The sequence below is a fragment of the Labeo rohita genome, chromosome 2 (genome assembly GCF_022985175.1).
Source record: "Labeo rohita strain BAU-BD-2019 chromosome 2, IGBB_LRoh.1.0, whole genome shotgun sequence".
Lineage (NCBI taxonomy): Eukaryota > Metazoa > Chordata > Actinopteri > Cypriniformes > Cyprinidae > Labeo > Labeo rohita.
This window is the reverse complement of record NC_066870.1, coordinates 5,023,231-5,042,054: the sequence shown is the minus strand read 5'-3', so window position 1 is coordinate 5,042,054 and position 18,824 is coordinate 5,023,231. Positions and strand designations below refer to the sequence as shown.

Here is an 18,824-nt window from a genome sequence, read left to right as displayed (position 1 = left end):
CAGGCTAGATTATGTGCATAACGTATGACATGAATGGTAATTTACATCTATAATGTCTCATTTTTATTGTACCTACACCAACAGAAGAATCATGTGACACTGAAGACTGGAGTAATGATGCCAAAAATGCAACTTTTAATAAAATACATTTTACAATATATTAAAATAGAAAACAGTTCTTTTAAATTGCAATAGTATTTCACAATATTACTGTTTTTTAATGCATTAACATGTTCTCTAAGTATAGTTTGAGTTTTACTTTCACTTTCAAATTAGCAGCAATTCAGCATCTAGCAATTGTTTGTTTTTAGTTAGTTTCAGTTTTCCCTCTTTTCCTCGCTTTCCTTCAGTAAAAGCGTCATGTCACAAATTAGTGGCCATTCTGCGTCAAGCAGTTGTTTGCTTTTAATTAAGTTTGGTTTTAAGTAGCTTGTAAAAGAGTTCTGCACATTTTACTTTCACTTTTAAATTAGCGGCATTAATGCAACGTAACAGACCTTTATCAACAAAACGAATAAAAATACACCATGTTATATGCCTGATAATAACTTACACAAAGTTTAAATAGGTATACAAACACTGTGTAACCAAATAAATAATAAAGGTAGAACGTTTATTAGCAGAACGAATAAGAAAGCTTGGAAGCACAGCATACACCTTGATGTTATATATATTAAAAATAAATAAATAATTTACACTGCTTAAATAAATAAAAACCAGCAAACACTGTGGAACCAAATAAATATGAAACTTCCACTACCACCTTAGATAAATGGCAAAAGTTAACAGGCTTTTCAAAATCCAAAATATTTTTAAAACAAGCACTTTTGCATTTCGTTTTGAAACTCTTCCGCCATGGTCTTGTCTCTCTCCTTTCTTGTCAGTCAGCTCGACTCACTCTCTTCACGTGATAAATGAAATCTGATCTGTGATGAGACTGCCATTTGGCATTGCATTGAGCAGCCGTGTTCAGTTTTAATTGTATTATCTGTTCTCTAACTGAACTAAATGATATTTATTATTTATTATTATAGCTATCGCTGCTTTGCAACGATATGTATCGTGAAAAGCGCTATACAAATAAATTTGAATTGAATTGAATTGAATTGAAAGCTATCGATTATTTTAGTAATCAAGTGTTCTACCGATTAATCGAGTAATTGGATAAGAAGTCATTTTTCTTTATTAAAGAGCTTAAACAACTAATTTCCTTCCTTTTTAGAAAAAGCTATATTTTTATTGCTGAAATTGCATACATTTATAACCATGAAAACTGAACCCATTTAATGCATTTTATTTGGCCAAATTGCCTTCAAAATGCAAATACATACACGCACACACACACACGGATACATACACTTTCATATATTTATATATATATGTATTTTTATTCATTTATTTTATATATTTTATATATATAAAATAAATGAACAAAAATACAAAAATCAATTTCACATTACATAGAAAAAGGTACACATTACAAGCTAAAACGAATGCATAAATCAGGAAATTGAGGCATTTGGATGTAGGCCTACTTACCCACTATTTAATTCAGCTCAGAGGGACATGAATGCATTTAACTTGGAGTTACAAATGCATAAATAATATTTTGTAATTTTAAACAAAACACTGAATACTGATATTAACATGCATTTTTAAAATGAAGATACTTTAAATGTGAAATCAATACCGCCAGTACATGACAGCAAATCACTGTTAAGTAAGTGAGTCATTGCGATTGAACTGAATCATTTAACTGGTGATTCATTCAAGAACAAAACACTGTCATGCTATTTACTAACGTTCTAACTTTCTGTGTGTCACAGAGAGAGAATGAGACAGTCAACATAAATGGCACTTAGTCTTTCACAAAACATAGCTAACTTAAGAACATCATAACTAACCACTGTTAATTTACGGTCTTAAATATGTCCAGCGTTTATCGGTTTGTGTGTCAGTAATAATGGTCCATGGGGAAACAATGTTCGGTGTGTAACTTAGTTACAGTAAATGGACTAAAAGAAGCCTCGAGGCAAATTATTTTTTGTATTCGAGTTACTCGAGGAATTGTTTCAGCCCTAATATTTATTACTATATAATAAATAAATAAAATAAAATAAAAATGACAAGTTCTTCTTCGGGTGACTGACAGATGAAGCAGCACATACCGCCATCTACCGCGTATTGTTTAATGAATATTGAGCGACCTAAGCCATGTAGCACAGAAATTACGCTTTCGCTTCACTTTAAAGTGAAACACATGAGGAAACAATCACTCAAGAAAATGAATGCCATGACCATATGAATTTAAGACTTGCTGCTCTGACTTAAGACATTTTTAAGGCGTTGATTCACGGAAAAGTGATTTAAGAAACGCGGAAACCCTGCTAAAGACTGGAGTAATGATGCTGAAAATTCAGCTTTGATCACAGGAATAATTTACATTTCTAAATATATTACAGATTTTTAGAAAACATTTAAAATGTTAATAATATGTCACAACATTACAGTTTTTACTGTTTTTTGATCAAATAAATGCAGCCTTGTTTAGCATGAGAGATTTTTAAAACATTTAAAAATCCCACCAATCAAAAAACAAAAAAAAAACAAAAAAAAAAAAAAAAAGCGCAGTATACTACTAGTACTTGCAGAAGTGAACTACAATCATATCATAGCTTTAGGAGACACTGAACGGCTCCAATATGCTTTAAATTAAAGTATGTGGGACAAATAAGCATTGCCATTTGCTGAGACGACGCAGCGGGTCACTTTAGGACAGATGCTGTGTTTGCTTCACATGAGTCTGTCTCCAGGATATTAAGCAAAAACACACACATACTAGAGCACTGACTGCAATTTTCAACTGGAATGATCCGTATTCAAACAGTCTCTGCCTGAAATTTCCTCCAGATGAGGATGATTCAACCAGTGACGTCAGATATCAGCGCCCTGCTGCCTGTAACAGGCCTACCGTTCAGAAGAGCCCTTACGCACACACACGCACACACACATCCTTCGGCTCGTGTAACACCCTCCTCTCTCTAACAATGGCCAATACCATCTGATCTATTTCAAACGGGCCAACAGAAAAAAGCCCACTAATTTAGCTAAGCTCATTTAAACATTACACGACACATCACAGCCAATATTATACAATAGCCCCGCTTCCCTCAGCCAATCAGCTTACCTCTCTGGGCCCCTGTGCCTCCCTGATTGGCTGGCAGCCCCGCTCTTGTCGTCACGGTCGTGGCCGTCCTCTGCGGAGGATTGTGGGAGTGGAGGGTCGTATCCAGGCGTGACCCTGAATGGCTTCAGATCCCCCTGGCCCAACAGGCTTCGACCACCACAGTAACAGAAGGCACAGAGCTGTTCGCTGTGAGGAGAAGAGAGGAACGCGGTTAGCCAGTGAACCGAGATGGCACATATTAAAGTTCTCTAATGGGTTTGAAGGAATGTTTCGGTTAAATGCTGAACGTTCCTTTAACCCTCAGAGATCTACTGATGTAAAACTGTAACACTTGCAATAAAATAATACTGATTTTTACTGAATGTATAACATAAACAACATGAGTCTAAATCTGCTAAGAAGTAATAATGGAACAACTGCTTTAAAAAATGATTTTTCACTATTATTTACAACATGATCTGCATTTTCAGGGGTTTAAATAAAAAAAAAATTGTTATAAGAGACAATAAAAGCAACTTTGTGCATCAAAGCCATTCAAAAAAAAAAAAAAACAACAAAAAAAAAAAAACACTTAATTCTCAAAAGTCAATGAATTTGCGACCGAAACATCCGTTTTATTTTTTCCCAAATTCCGTTTTTTCCCGTTTTAATTTTTCTCAACTCCTTTTTGAAGGTTAAAATAATGTCTTATTTATTAAAATCATGAAACTTTCACATCAATTTAATAAATGTTTTAACAAAAATTACATGTTTAGGGCCCTATAAAATGTTTTATTTTTTCTCACCATATGTTTTATTGTTATCTAATTCTGTGTTCTAATTATTTGAATGCATACTTATTTTATTTAAATTTATTTTCAAAAATAGCCTTATGAAAGTTTTTTTTTTTTACCCTCAGAAATTCTGTTCTGTGCATTTAAAATGTTCTAGCTACCAAATGAAACATTAATTTCATTTATCTTTTAATTATTGAAAATTAAGCAAACTTTTTTTTTGGCAAACAAAGAGGAATTTGCTACTAAAATTTAAAAAAAATAGAAGAAATGTTGCGTGACTATACCCTTAAAAATAATGTTTGTTTCATTTTAGTAGTAGTAGTAATAGTAGTAACATATTTCTGGCACAATGTCTTCAAGTTAAAACGGACTTTTATTTTGACGGGTTGCCATGTCTACCTTCATATTTCTGTTTGTATATGATATAATGCTAGTTTTCCTAAAATGGAACGGTCAAATGCTCTTGAAGTGACTCTCAACAGATATTGTTCATGTATTTATGTCCTCATTTAGTAAACAGACAACAGGCGCCGAAATCACTGCGAGCGTCACGGGCGCTTCAGTGTGTGTAGTAAACAAAACCGCTCGTCTGCTCCATTCACTAAAACAGAGACACACAGAGCATGCAGGATTCACATTTAAATGGTATTTTTGTGGCGTAATATTTATAGATACTAGTCCATATAGCAGCTTGATTTAAGTGCAATGACCTACTTTCGATTAATTCATTCAAACTTTGAAAATTCCGTGACATTCCGTATTATTCAGTAAATTCCGTTTTTATGACTGGATTCCGCGATTCCGTCCGCATTTTCCACATCGCAGAAATCATAGGGCCCTATAATTGTAACATTTTTCACCAGCCAAAAATGTCAGTCTTTGAGTAACATGTAATTTATTTAAGCAACAAAAACTTTATTTGATTAAAAACCATGCAAAAACGCCTCCAGCATGTTTTACAATTACTCAAAATTCAAACATAGTTCACCCCTTATGCGCATTATCACGTCAGTCAAAAACTGGCTGGCTCTCAGTTGAAATATTAGAACTAAAAACACTGACCTATCACACTTATGAACATCAGTCACTTCACTGAATGCTTGCCAGCCTAAGAAATAAATAAACATTACCTTATGATTCGTTTTTAAATCCACGTCATTTTAACATCACAACATCAATGTCTGTCAAAAAATAATGCGCACATAACATGGTGGTATTTACAAGGTCCAGCAAGAAAAAGTTAATACATTTTGACATTATTTGTCACATTTAATTACCTCTTTGCAGTTTTTGAGCTATGTAACAGCAGCTCACCACTTTTAAATTTATGAGAGAAACATGTTTGGCAGGAAAATATCCATAATTGTTCACAAACTCTGCCCTCTTAGCTAGTGTTGTTCAAAGCTGTAGAACTAAATGGATATCCCTGGTAAAAGTAATATATTTAAAATACATTTATTTCATACTAAGTACAGTTCAAATCTATAAACATATTTACTGACATCGCTTGAAACTTACTGAAATAAAAATTAGAAATAAACTTTAATTGGAGTACTACTTGTGCACAACTTGTGTCTTTAAATGCAAGATATTTAAAGTGTACCTGAAGTATACTTGCAATAGTTCCACTTAAGCACAATCAAATATACTTCAGTAAATCTTATTTGGACTTCAGCACAATTAAAGTGCATTAAGAACAAAATTAGTTGTTGCAATTTAGCAGACTTTAAAGATACCAGTTTAGTATACCAAAAGTACAACTGCAGGGGATTTTTATTAGGTGCATTAAAATGCAAATGTATTTGTAGTATACTTAGCACAAAATAAATGTATTTTAAACACATTTTGGTATATTTATTTTTACTCTGGATTATTTTTAGACGGGCTGGAACTATGACATTGCAAATTATTTTTAGGAAATTATTAAACTTTACTGTAACATGATTAAAAACACACCAAACGCTTTTTGCTGTCAATTGAAACTTGAGAAAATGCATCTTTACTAATGTTCTGCATATTCATTCTGGACTACACTATGCATTTCTTTAAAATGCATTTAAAAAAAAAAAAAGTGCTTTGTGGGCATCCTATATCACTATAATAAGTGACTGCCAACAACATTTTACCATATTATGGTTGATTTCCATAAAATTGCAATTAAAGACATCCAAACGCACAGATGATCCACAGATATACATTTAGAAATGAGCACAGGCTTATGAGGGAAAATACAGGATGGAAACTGTTGCTAAGGTAGAATTTATCAGGGCCAATCTAAATCCCAGCATGCCAAAGTCACACAACATGATCAATACTTACCGACAGCACTGCTGATCGGTATGGACCAAATTTAGAAAATCTAAGAATTGGGCAACGATTCTGAATGTTTAATGAAAACCGTATGATCTATATTTTAAAGGGGTCATTGGATGCTAAGTTCACTTTTACATGTTGTCTGAACATTAATGTGTGTTGAGAGTATATGTACAAATCTACCCTACAATGATAAAAATCCACGCAGTGGAGCCATTCCCAGATGGCAGACTGTGTGGCGTCACACCCACAGAGGCCGCTCCCACGATAGTTGATTGACATGAGCGTTTACCACAGATTAGCTGTAACAGTCCACCCTCTTTGTTTCGATGCCGGAGCAGGGATGTAAGTTAGACAAGAATATCTCCAAATGAGCGATTGAGGTGTTGTGCTGCTGGATGCAATAATGAACATAGTGGTCGTCATTTACTCCCGACATCTGAGCTTCTGAAGATGCAGTGGATTATGTTTGTTTGTGGAGGGAATGCGCCTCCAGATCTACATATATCTGTCTATGTTCGTGCAAATTATTTGTGATCCAGCTTCACTTACAGCAGAAGTGAGCATAAGGTTTTTTTAATGAATCTTTGCGATTGCCTTTCCTAATAATAATGCTAGTTAGCAAGTTTAGCGGCTAAATGCGGCTAAAGTAAACAGGCTCGTCACTCCACAGAGAGAAGAGAGGGGCGGGGCGAGCAGAGCTCATCTGCATTTAAAGCAGCCTTGACCGGAATGAGATGATTTTTGCAGAGCTGATTTTGGCAAGGTAAAAAAGGTGTTGTTTTACACAACCATTGAGAATTTTTAACCAAAGTATATTATAGACTTTTCATTAAGACCCTAAAGAATCATATCAACTTGTGGAAAATGGGCATCCGATGACCCCTTTAAATGAAATCATTTAAAATGATTAAACAATTTAGAAAAAGTGGGTCTTAATGGTCTATTTTCCCCCCACAGATGACATTTTTTAATGTTATTCACACAAACAAACCCCATTCAGCAAGTGATTCATAAATTATTTTAAATTCACACGAAAACACAGATTCTGTCATCAATTACTCATCTTCATGTCATTCCAAACCCCTAAGAACACACTTGGCAAAGACAGCAATGAAACATAATTTCCTCATTACCTTCTCCTGGAAAGTTACCAGGACAAATCCCATTAGCTGTTGACATAAATGACAACATAAGTCTCTTATTACTGTTAATATGGTTGATGCAAATACATATGGATTTTGTAATTACCTTTCCTGTGTATTATGCACCATTTCACATATTTGGAATTTGCCCAATAACTTTTTGATTTCATTGAAAAAAGTCTAATGGGTTTGGAACAACATGAGAGCTAGTAAATAGAAGAATTTTCATTTTTTAGTGAACTGTCCCTTTAAATCCTTTTTTAAATAATTCTTTCATAAAATATACATAAATATATTATAACCTGAGGCTTTATAAAAACACAAGATCTCAGCAATATCAATAAACTGTAATCTTCAAATTTTTACCATAAATTTGTAACGACTGAAATAAACTGTCTGCAGCAAAATCATAGCTTCACAGAAAATAGACTTGAGTGTAAATCTCTGACTGCTACACTCGAGGGAAACGAAAACAAGTTGCGAAACCAAAGTTTATACTACTAATAAGTATGTGGGAGTGTTAGAATTCACACATGCTGTGTCTTTTATTTTCACGCTTCCTAAAAAACGGGAACATTTTCAACAAATAATCTAGAACTCCTCACTGGAGGGAGGAGACGCTTCACGCTAACACATTTAAATATAGCTACGCAACATTTAGACAGATTCAACCGTGAAAGGCAATATTATGAGTAACTCCCACTTCACAACTTTCAAATGAAACCATCAGATCTTCATGACAGACAAAAACAATTTTTTGACAAACATTATTTTGTGTTGCAATGTGGCTACGTCAAACCTTTGGGTGATGAATTTGCAAAAACTCATCTTTGACCGTTTCAACATATCCCACTGAATTATCAGTGAGGCTGATGTGTTGTCATCACAGCTTAAGGAGGAAAACAGTAAATATTGATCAGACATAAAACTGGTCACGGGCAGTACAGTCCGTCCTAAAGAGCCGTTAACAGCCTTTCATGGACTGAAGGCTGGGAGAGCTGGGGCCGTGGTGAGCTGACTGTTTGGACAGGGGTTTGTGTGTTTATGTGTGTTTGTGCATGTGTGGCAGGGGAACCTTAAATTTGTAGTGTAACATCAACATTGAGGCACATTCAGCTGAGAGCATAAACAAACAGACATGCTGCATGAACATACTAACAAACCCAGAGACAAACCCAAGAAAAAGATTTCTGACTAGCAATAAAGCCTGTGTTCATGCCGTATACGGCTATATAACTGTGCAGTAAATACTCCATGCTGCAAACCGGTTTTTCAAAGAAAGAAAATGTAATGTTTTGTGCACTGCAAATGTTTCAAACTACAGTATGCTAATTAACTGTGCAATTAACTGTGATTGCATTTAGTATGCATTTGTTTTTTATTCCCAATACTGTTGGCAGTCCAATCAAATATAAATAAATAAAAATAACTGAAATTACATACTATTTCTGCTGTATTTAGTATGTATACTGTATGCATTTTTTGTCATTAATTGATGCTAACTGTTATACTGCATGTTTTCAGATAAACAAAAAAAAAAAAAAATATATATATATATATATATATATATATATATATATATACACACACATATTTTTAAGAAGATTACTGTATGCTACTCACTACTGTATACTTTGTATATTTTGTTGTATTCTTTTGTATTTTGTATACATATACACCCACAAACACACATTTGGCATAATGTTGAAATAAGTTGGAAATTAAAGACACATATACACATATACATAAAATATATTTCTTATGTCTTTATATATTTGCAATTCATTTAATCTGTAACTATATATATATATATTGTATAAATTTGATACAGCGATTTTGATCTTATTTATGACAATAAAAACCTTGACATTTGCATTGTGAGGTCATGTAAACCAGTTTATTAGTTATTAGTTAATTTCATTGAGGTACTATTTCATTGAGGTACTAGTTAAATTAAATTTAATTAATTAGTTTTTATTAATATTTTGAATTTATTTAGTTTTTATTATTATTATTTTCATTTAACTTGGATTTTAGTTCATTTTTGAGGTGTTTTTTGACATTTTTATTTTTTTAATATGTCTAAATAGTATTTATTATTTTGTGTCAGTTTTAAATATTATTTAAATATTATATTAAGTTTAAATTAATTAAATAATTTTAATTTCCTAATTCATGTGAGTTAAAATGTAATCTATTTTATTATTATTATTATTATTATTATTATTATTTGTTGTTGTTGTTTTAGTTAAGTATAATAACCCTTAGGCGAACACACTTCTGATTTAAATATTTATTATACATAATGCCTATAGTTTTTATTTAATATGCAAAAATAGAGGTCAACATATCACTATTTGTATACTTACTGCATACAGTGTGCATACTGTACAATATTCAGTAAGTAGTACATAGTGTCTACATAAAATTATGTCTAAAATCATCAAAATTATTTTTGCGTCATACATTACACTATAGATGTAAGGTTTGTGGTGTACAGTACACAGCACAGTGTACCATGTTTATATCGCATATCTGGGGACTGTAAACAAAATTTGCATACTGCACACAGGATGCATACTGTAGTTGGCATCATGTAGCACCTCACTGATCTTTTGTGCTCCTGGAAACACTGTGAACTCTCTTGAACTGGAGGGTTGTGCCACGCTAGCGCCTTTTCCTGGGTTCCTGCACTGCAGTCGTCTTTACCCAGAATGCTCTTTTTCAGCAAGCTGAACAAGTGCCCATCCCCCCCGTGTTAAGAGAGAACGACACACGCACATGTAGCGATACATACTTTGGCACACACGTGTGCTATCGGGCATTTATTGTTTGACCTTCCATTTTGAGATTTTGGTAGAAAGGCACAATACAGTCAAAAAGACTTAAAACACGAAACCATTCATAAACATTCACACTGACACACACACACACACACACGTCCGCATGCGCACACTTCCCACGCCAGCGGTGACTCAGCCTGGCGAGAGGATGCTGCTCTGACCTGCTTTTAGCTTCTCCAGAGGCTGATGATGTTTGTGCCGCCCCCGTCTCAGGGCTCGCAGGAAGAGGGGATGACGACTGCTCCTCTTCCTCCCCCTCTGCTGAAACTGCCACGGCAGAGGCGCCCGCCGTCTCCTCCTGCTGCCCTTTAGTGACTGACGAGAGACACAGAACGAGAGACACATCCTTGTTAATTACAGCTGCAAAAATACAGACATTTCGGACAAAACTGATAAGATTAACCCTTAAATGAGCGAGTGTTTCACCGGCTGTATTCACCTGTCTAATAAAGATTAATTTGCACATTACAGTGAATATTTAAAATATTTTTGTATATTTAGAATTCTATATGTCATTTATGACAGAATGTGGGTCATTATATCAACATTGGGGGGAAAAAAAAAACAAAATGCTGTTAAAAACAAACTTGACATGATTTATTTATGCTACCAATCATGATTTCACTAGTACATCAGTAGTGAGCTCTCAAACACAAACAGCATCAAAGAGCATGGATCGTTAATTGCACTGAGATACTCCGTTGGAAGAGACGGAGCAAGCTCAAAGTCCTTTTAGGAAAGTCAGTTCATTCAGCAGCCATCTTGATGATGATCTCAGACAGAAAACTACTTGAAAATAAAAATAAATGAAAAAGAATGCATGCAAAAAAGTACTAAATATGAAAGACATATTTATGGTCCCTTGAAAATTCCAAAATTCAAAATCAAAATTCCTTTTGACATATAAGATGTCACGGTATTATAAAAACATAGGGCTGTGACAGAATTTTTTAATGGACCAACTACCGTCGGTGGCGCAGTGTTAAGATATATATATATATAATTTTGAAACATAAAAAATGAGGCTCAAAAATATAAACGTGCGTGTTTATTTCAGCCTACAAAATTCTAAAGTAAATATCAAAGAAATTATACAGTTAAATAAGAAAGTAGCCAAAATAAGAACGGTAATTATTAAACAAACATTTGTTACATAAATTCGTAACAACCTCGCCCAACCCTTGTCCGACGGCTCATCAAAATAACCGGCCCAAGTCTTTTCTTTCTCTTTCCCATTACACTGTTGCATCCATTAAAATAGCTCATTTTTGTTTTTATTAGAAATGTGGTTATATTTCTTTTCGTTTCTTCATAAAGTTAATTTAGAAATATGTTTGGAACGTCTTTTGTTTGTTAAATTAAGGTTTTCGACCAAGTGGCCTGAGGCAGGCAGTGAGTTGATCACAGCCTATGTTTGATCAATTTTGCCTTCTCAAATCATCACGACTTGCCTAAAATAAAATCTTCAAGCATATCACAATATTATTTTAAACGTTTAACTTAGATAAACGCCATTATGCGCATACAATCGTTTGTTGGAGAGTGGAAGCTAAATGCGCTTTGCAGGACATGGAGGCGCCAGCGCAATCACTTGCAAAAAAATTTAAATATGCCGTAATCTTTGCTCATAAAGGTAAGCGTAATATATCATCCAGAACTATAAAGGGTCTAATTTTGTTTGCATGCACTCACAATATCAACAAAATGTTGTGCTTTTGTAAAAATAAAGAAAACAAACAAGATGCGCTTTCTGATGTCTCTGTGTTGAACAGGAGCGCTGCACAAAAATAAAACGAAACTCAGTGAATACTTGCCTTACAGTCAGGATAAATATATATACCTAAAGCTTTAAATGATTACTTTACTCTCACTATAAAATCCGTAGAGATGCATTTCTCTCTAAAGGCGTGTCCAATGAGCAGATGGAGAGTCAGGATCGTCGTCTTTGCGACACTGGCTCAGAAAACACTACTTTATTAATAATTCATTCAAGTATCTCCTTATTTCCCCCCCGACACATTTATGGTAATTACTTTTCCCGGAGCTTTGCAAGTTTTAGCCTATTGTGTGCGTTTGAACGCGGATCTCTTCCAGCAGCTGCGAAGGCACTTGCGCTCTCTGCTCCTGCCGGCATGGACACTAAACAAGGCCACGGCAGAATAATTGTTGCAGGAACACCGTATTCTATGCTTGTTATAGATGTGTAACGTCACATGCAGTACTGTCGGTGGCAACCGACCACCGCGGTGGCATGGTTGTCATTGCGACCATCACTGCCCTATAAAAACATCCTGTAAGTTTGAGAAACAGCTTATATTGAAGCCAAAATGACAGGTTGTGTCCGCAGAAGAAGATCAAAGCCTGCTTCTACACTGCTGCCTTTTTAGCCCCGCCCCCCCAATTTATACATGTGTAAATAACGAGAAAGGCAAACACAAGTTTATCCAGAAAATCAAACGATAGAGATGGCTCAGAAAACAACAAGATGCTGTGCAGTGCCAAGTTGTGGAAAAAAGTTGTGCCTTCCCTCCGATCCCAACATTAGGAAAGAGTGGATGAACTTTATTTTTAATGAAGTTCCAGACCACGTCAGTAAGAACTTGGTCCTTAGTTCACGTCATTTTACCACAGATTAATTTACAAACAAGGCACAGTTCAACGCAGGATTTTTACAGGGTTGAAATGAAATTTTAGGACTTTCAAGGACTTTTCAAACACTAGTTTTTTGATTTTCAAAGACTTATATCATAGATCTCACTTATCAAACAATTTCTTACCATTTAAATTGTAGAAAAAGATAAATAGATAAATAAAAATATGCAAATGAAATTACACACGAAATTACAATCCAAATCAAATGACTCACGAACTTGCTCCAAAATCCCTTTTTAAATCAGGTGCGATCCGCACTCTGAAGTTCCGAATCTGAAGCAAGATATTCACAAACCCACCCTGAAATCTCATTCTAAATCAAATGATTCGCAATCCACACTCCAAAGTTCCAAACTGAAGCAAAATATTCACGAACCCACTCCGAAAATTTGATCTAAATCAAATGACTCAAGAACCTGCTCCAAAATCCCGATCTAAATCAAATGATTCACACTCCATGCTCCAAAGTTCCGAACTGAAGCAAAAGATTCAAGAACCCACTCCGAAGATCCGTTCTAAATCAAACGATTCGCAAGCCATGCTCCGAAGTTTCAATCTTAAGCAAAATATTCAAGAACCCACTCGGAAAACCTGTTCTAAATCAAATAAGTTCTGATTCGAAGCAAAAGATACACAAACCCACCCTGGAATCCCATTTTAAATCAAATGATTCGCGATCCATGCTCCGAAGTTCTGATCAAAAGCAAAAGATTCACAGACCCACTCAGAAGTTCTGATCCAAAGAAAATGACTCGCAAACCTGCTCCAATATCCCCTTCTAAATGAAATGATTTGCAATCCGCACTCTAAAGTTCCAATCTGAAGCCAAATATTTACGAACCCGCTCTGAAAACTCTAACCCTAACTCTTCACCCATAACTATACATGCTTTTTAAAATCATTTAAAGTGATGATCAAATTCGTAAATTAATGGCTCTTTTAATTTGATCTGGTTTTTGCTAGTGAATCGCAATCGTGCGTTTGAATCAATTGGCTTGGTTCCAGAGTAAATGACTCAATTGATTTGGTTCATCTGTTCCTCTTTTCAAGTCTTCAGCCATGTTTACACGACACAGTCAGTACTACTACCACTTATTTCATAGATACATTGTGTTTCAATAATTCAAGCACTTTTCAAGTACCTTGTTAGGAATGTTGCTATTTTGAAGGGTTTTCCAGGCCTTACATTTCAAAAAGTCAAATTCAAGTACTTCAAGAAACTAAAAGACAATGCTGTGCTGACTATATTGGTGTGACTAACTGTATTCATTATGTGGTCACTATTGCTTTGTCTGTTATTACAGATCGTTTGATATGTACTGAGTATTTATATGTTTTAACCCAAATCACAGCAGCGTCCATCTATGAATGATGTAGACTGTCAAACATACATGCAGAAGTTTACATCGGTGGGCGCAAAGCTGTCCTTTTGAACTTGGAATATGCAAAACTGTTAGCCAATCATAGCAGTGAGTGTTTACTTCCAAGTCTACAATCCACCGCGCCTATTCAAACAGAGTGCTCTGATGAGGGGAGGCAGAACAGGACAGAAAATAGCCTATTACTTCTAAATTATGTTTTTGATGTAAAAATCTTGATAACATAATAAGGGGACCTCAGAGAACAGTACAAAATATTAAAAAAGGCAGTTCATGACCCCTTTAAAGGAGAAGTCCACTTCCAGAACAACAATTCGCAAATAATTTACTCACCCCCTTGTCATCTAAGATGTTCATGTCTTTCTTTCTTCAGTCGTAAAGAAATTATGGTTTTTGAGGAAAACATTTCAGCATTTTCCTTCATATAATGGACTTGAATTGTGCCCCTGATTTTGAACTTCCAAAATGTAGTTTAAATGCAACTTCAAAGGGCTCTAAATGATCCCAGCCGAGGAAGAAGGGTCTTACCTAGCGAAATAATCAATCTTTGTTTTTGTTTTTTTTTGTTTTGTTTTTTTCGGAAAACAAAAATTTGTATACATTTTAAGCACAAAAGCTTGTGTAGCACAGGTTCTGGCATGCGTTCATGACGTACTGCTGAATCATGTCGAAAGGTCACGCCGAACGTAGGTGGAACTACAGACCACTACAGTTCACTAAAGTGAACGCGCAAAGACTAAGAAAGTGTAAGTCAAATGCTGTTTACAAACAAAAAGGTAGAACGATGTCGGACGATTCTGCTTTTGTGCTTAAAAAGTATACAAATTTTTATTTTTCGAAAAAAATGACAGATCGTTTCGCTTGATAAGACCCTTCTTCCTCTGCTGGGATCGTTTAGACCCCTTTGAAGCTCTATATATATATACGCACAGTTGAGGTAAAATGTTACATACACCTTGGAGAATCTGCAAAAAGTTAATTATTTTTACCAAAATAAGAGGGAACATACAAAATGCATGTTATGTTTTATTTAGTACTGACCTGAATTAGATATTTCACATAAAAGATGTTTAAATATGCATCCAAAACAGAAAATAACAGTTGACTTTATAAAAAAAAAAAAAAGCCTAAAGCAGAAGTTCACTTCCAGAACAAAAATTTACAGATAATTTACTCACCCCCTTGTCATTCAAAATGTCTTTCTTCCATCAGTAAATAAAAAATTATGATTCTTTAGGAAAATATTTCAGGAATGTTCTCCATATAATGGACTTTAATGGTGCCCCCAAGTTTGAACTTACGAAATGCAGTTTAAATGCAGCTTCAAATGGCTCTAAACAATCCCAGCTGAGGAAGAAGGGTCTTATCAAGCAAACGGTCGGTCATTTTCAAAACAAATTGACAACTTACATACCTCAAATGCTTGTCTTGTCTAAGTCTGCGATGTACATGTGTAGTCTGTGTAATCTGGGTCATACACTTAGGGTATGTTCTTCAACGTCCAAATCGTCCTACATCGCTGTTTTACCATTTTTTTTGTAAAGGGCGTTTGATCTTTGCATGTTCACTTTGGAAACACTGGGTTGGTGCTTCTGCAGCGATGTAGGAAAGCAAGATGGGAGTTTTTCAACATACCCTAACTGTATTGACTGTATTGAACCGGAAAAAAACAGAGTTTACACAGACTTAGACAAGACGAGCATTTGAGGTTAAAAAGTATAGAAATTGTCATCTTGTTTTGAAATGACTGATCGTTTTGCTAGATAAGACCCTTCTTTCTCGGCTGGGATGTAAACTTTCTGTAAACTTTTGTTCTGGAAGTGAACTTCTCCTTTAATACGGTGTTGTTACCTAAATGATTTTTTAGTGATAGTTTGCGAGTCCCTTGTTTGTTAAACTGCCCGCTGTTCTTCAGAAAAATCCTTCAAAAAAAAAAAAAAAAAACGCATTCACTTTTGAACCTGAAGATCAGGGTAAATTTAACTTATTTTGCCTTCTGGGAAACCTGTAAGTATCTTCTGTCGCTTCTGAAGGGCAGTATTAAATGAAAAAAATATTATATATAGGCAAAATAAGAAAAACTTACATATCTATTCATTCTGTTCAAAAGTTTACACCCCTGGCTCTTAATGCATCGTTTTTCCTACTAGAGCATCAGTGAGCATTTGAACTTTATGTAATAGTTGCATATGAGTCCCTCAGTTGTCCTCAGTGTGAAAAGATGGATCTCAGAATCATACAGTCATTGTTGGAATGGCTTCAAATACACAAAAATGCTGAAAAAAACAGAATTTTTGGGACCTGAGGGATTTTTTTGAAGAACAGCGGGCAGTTTAACTGTTCAGGACAAACAAGGGACTCATAAACAACTATCACTAAACAAAAAAAAAAAAAAAAACACAGCTGTTGATCATTCAGGTACCAACACAGTATTATGAATCAAGTGTATGTAAACTTTTGAACAGGGTCATTTTTCAACTATTAATTTCTCTTGTGGACTATATGTATATATATATATACACAGGGCAAACCAACCCTGGGACATCACATACTGTGGTAATGCAAGATGGCAGCACATTTGCTAAAAAAAAAAAAACCTTTTCTTTAAAAGTGTTACATTAACTGTGTTTGTTATACATTGTTAATTAATGTGGAAATCAGTTTACTAAATATTGTAAACTGACTGCTTCACTTTCACTTTAAGGGTTGGTTAAGGAGTAGTGGCAGCTGTAATTATAACAGTGTAATTATTAATTACAGATGTGATTACACTCACATATTTTTTTTTTACAAGTACAATGTAAAAAGGCAATACGTGCACTGTGTTACATTACTAATTTATATGTTTGTACATAGTAATTATTGACTTAATATAAGTGAATCCATGTTTATTTAATTCTTGGTGAAAAATGTAGTTAAATGTAACAAATAATAAACTGATAAAAGAATTTTTAATGCAAAATTTCAACTGCACAAAAACAAAAACTGCGTAAAAAGGAGTTAATGCAGCATTGTGACATTTAACTAAGATTTTAGACATTAATCAGTTTTAAAGATGTCTTTATGTCCATTTCCGATGTAATTTATGAGTATTTTCTGATCATTTAACAACATTAAAAATAAATTAAATAAAAAGTTTTAAATGTGTCTATTTGTCAGTTTATAAATTGATTTATTAATTAATAAATTAATTTCCTCGTGTCATTTTTAAGTGGTCCTCTTATTCTTCCATAAGTAACAGGCTTACAAGTAGGCACAGCTGCTGTCTACATGAAAAAAGCAAGACATAAATCTCCAAACTCTAGCTTCTTTAGCTCAAATGACACCAAAACACTGTATTTTTCAGGTTGGTCCAGCTAATGTGTATTTTCATTGTGGAGTAAACAAACAGATGATGCATTTACCAAAAAGATGACTGTTTCTTTTAACCAAAAAGTGAGATTTCCATGTCTGTGTACGTGTTGAATCCCTCAAAATGAAAGTCAGCGCCTCGGCTAATGAGATCGACAAGCCTGAATGGCCTCTGACTGCGTATCTTTGCCTCAAATGAATTTTCATCCATGAAATGTTTGTTTATTCTGAACAGTGCTAATTGTTTCCAGTGAACCAGCCTTTTGGTTCCAGGCCAATATGTTTAGTTTTTTAAAGATCCCAAATGTCATGTGAACAACGCTTGGGTTTGTACAATGTCAACAGCAGCCTGCAAAACAAAAGTGTAGAAAGACCCCGCATTTTTGTTTCCCTGTTCGATCGCAAACAGGAATCCTTTTTGATTTATAGGGAAATATGCAGAGCACATATGCCGTGTGTTAACGAGAGAAATTGGGAAAACTGTCTTCTCAGAACGTACACAATGTGGACAATTAGAAGTGTGAGTCACCTGTGACTAAGAGTGCCTAGTGTGTTGAGATCTAGTTGTGGTCTAAAATAAACCACATTGAAACCACAGCTGCAGTCAACCACCTCCTGTGTTCATCTCAACCGCTGCAGTCAAATCATATAGGGCTTTAACGGAACTACAGCAGACACTACAAATTAGGGTCAATTTGCAAAGAAAACTAGTTACTGGTTTTTATTAAGGAAAGTATCAATATTGGCATTGCTTATGGTTAGGGATTTGAGCAAAAGCGCAGACGCTTTGTATTAAACTTAAGCAACTCATCCCATAACATGTGCACCAAAGAGATGAATTGATTTCTCAAATTGTGCAGGTTGTTGTGAAAAGATGTGTCATTACTTTTCTAAGAAATCAATCATTTCCACATGACAGATGATTTAGACTTGAAAGAGGGACAAGAGACACTAGAATATCACAGAGACTTGCAGGTGGGCTGTTTGAGCTTGGGTCAGTATGCAACCACCTAGCAACAACCCAGAACATCATAGCATCTGAATAGCAACATGTTAAAATATCAAGAAAACCCTAGACACAGTAAGAACGTGCTAAAACATGCGTCTGAATAGTAATATGCTAAAACACTCAGAATATCATAAAAACTAAATGTGCTAAAAGCACTAGAGTTAGCATG

General features: G+C 34.7%; 1 protein-coding gene across 11 annotated transcripts in view; it reads right to left on the bottom strand.

Moving 5' to 3' along the window:
• Positions 1–18,824, bottom strand: part of kmt2cb (lysine (K)-specific methyltransferase 2Cb) — a 141,085-nt gene that overhangs the window by 97,228 nt on the left and 25,033 nt on the right. For all 11 annotated transcript variants that reach the window (XM_051138075.1, XM_051138114.1, XM_051138096.1 and 8 more), the window contains exons 4-5: positions 10,426–10,579; positions 3,188–3,373 (exon numbers count right to left, since the gene is read on the bottom strand). In XM_051138075.1, coding sequence (XP_050994032.1) covers positions 3,188–3,373; positions 10,426–10,579 — 340 coding nt within the window. The remainder of the gene's footprint in view (positions 1–3,187; positions 3,374–10,425; positions 10,580–18,824) is intronic.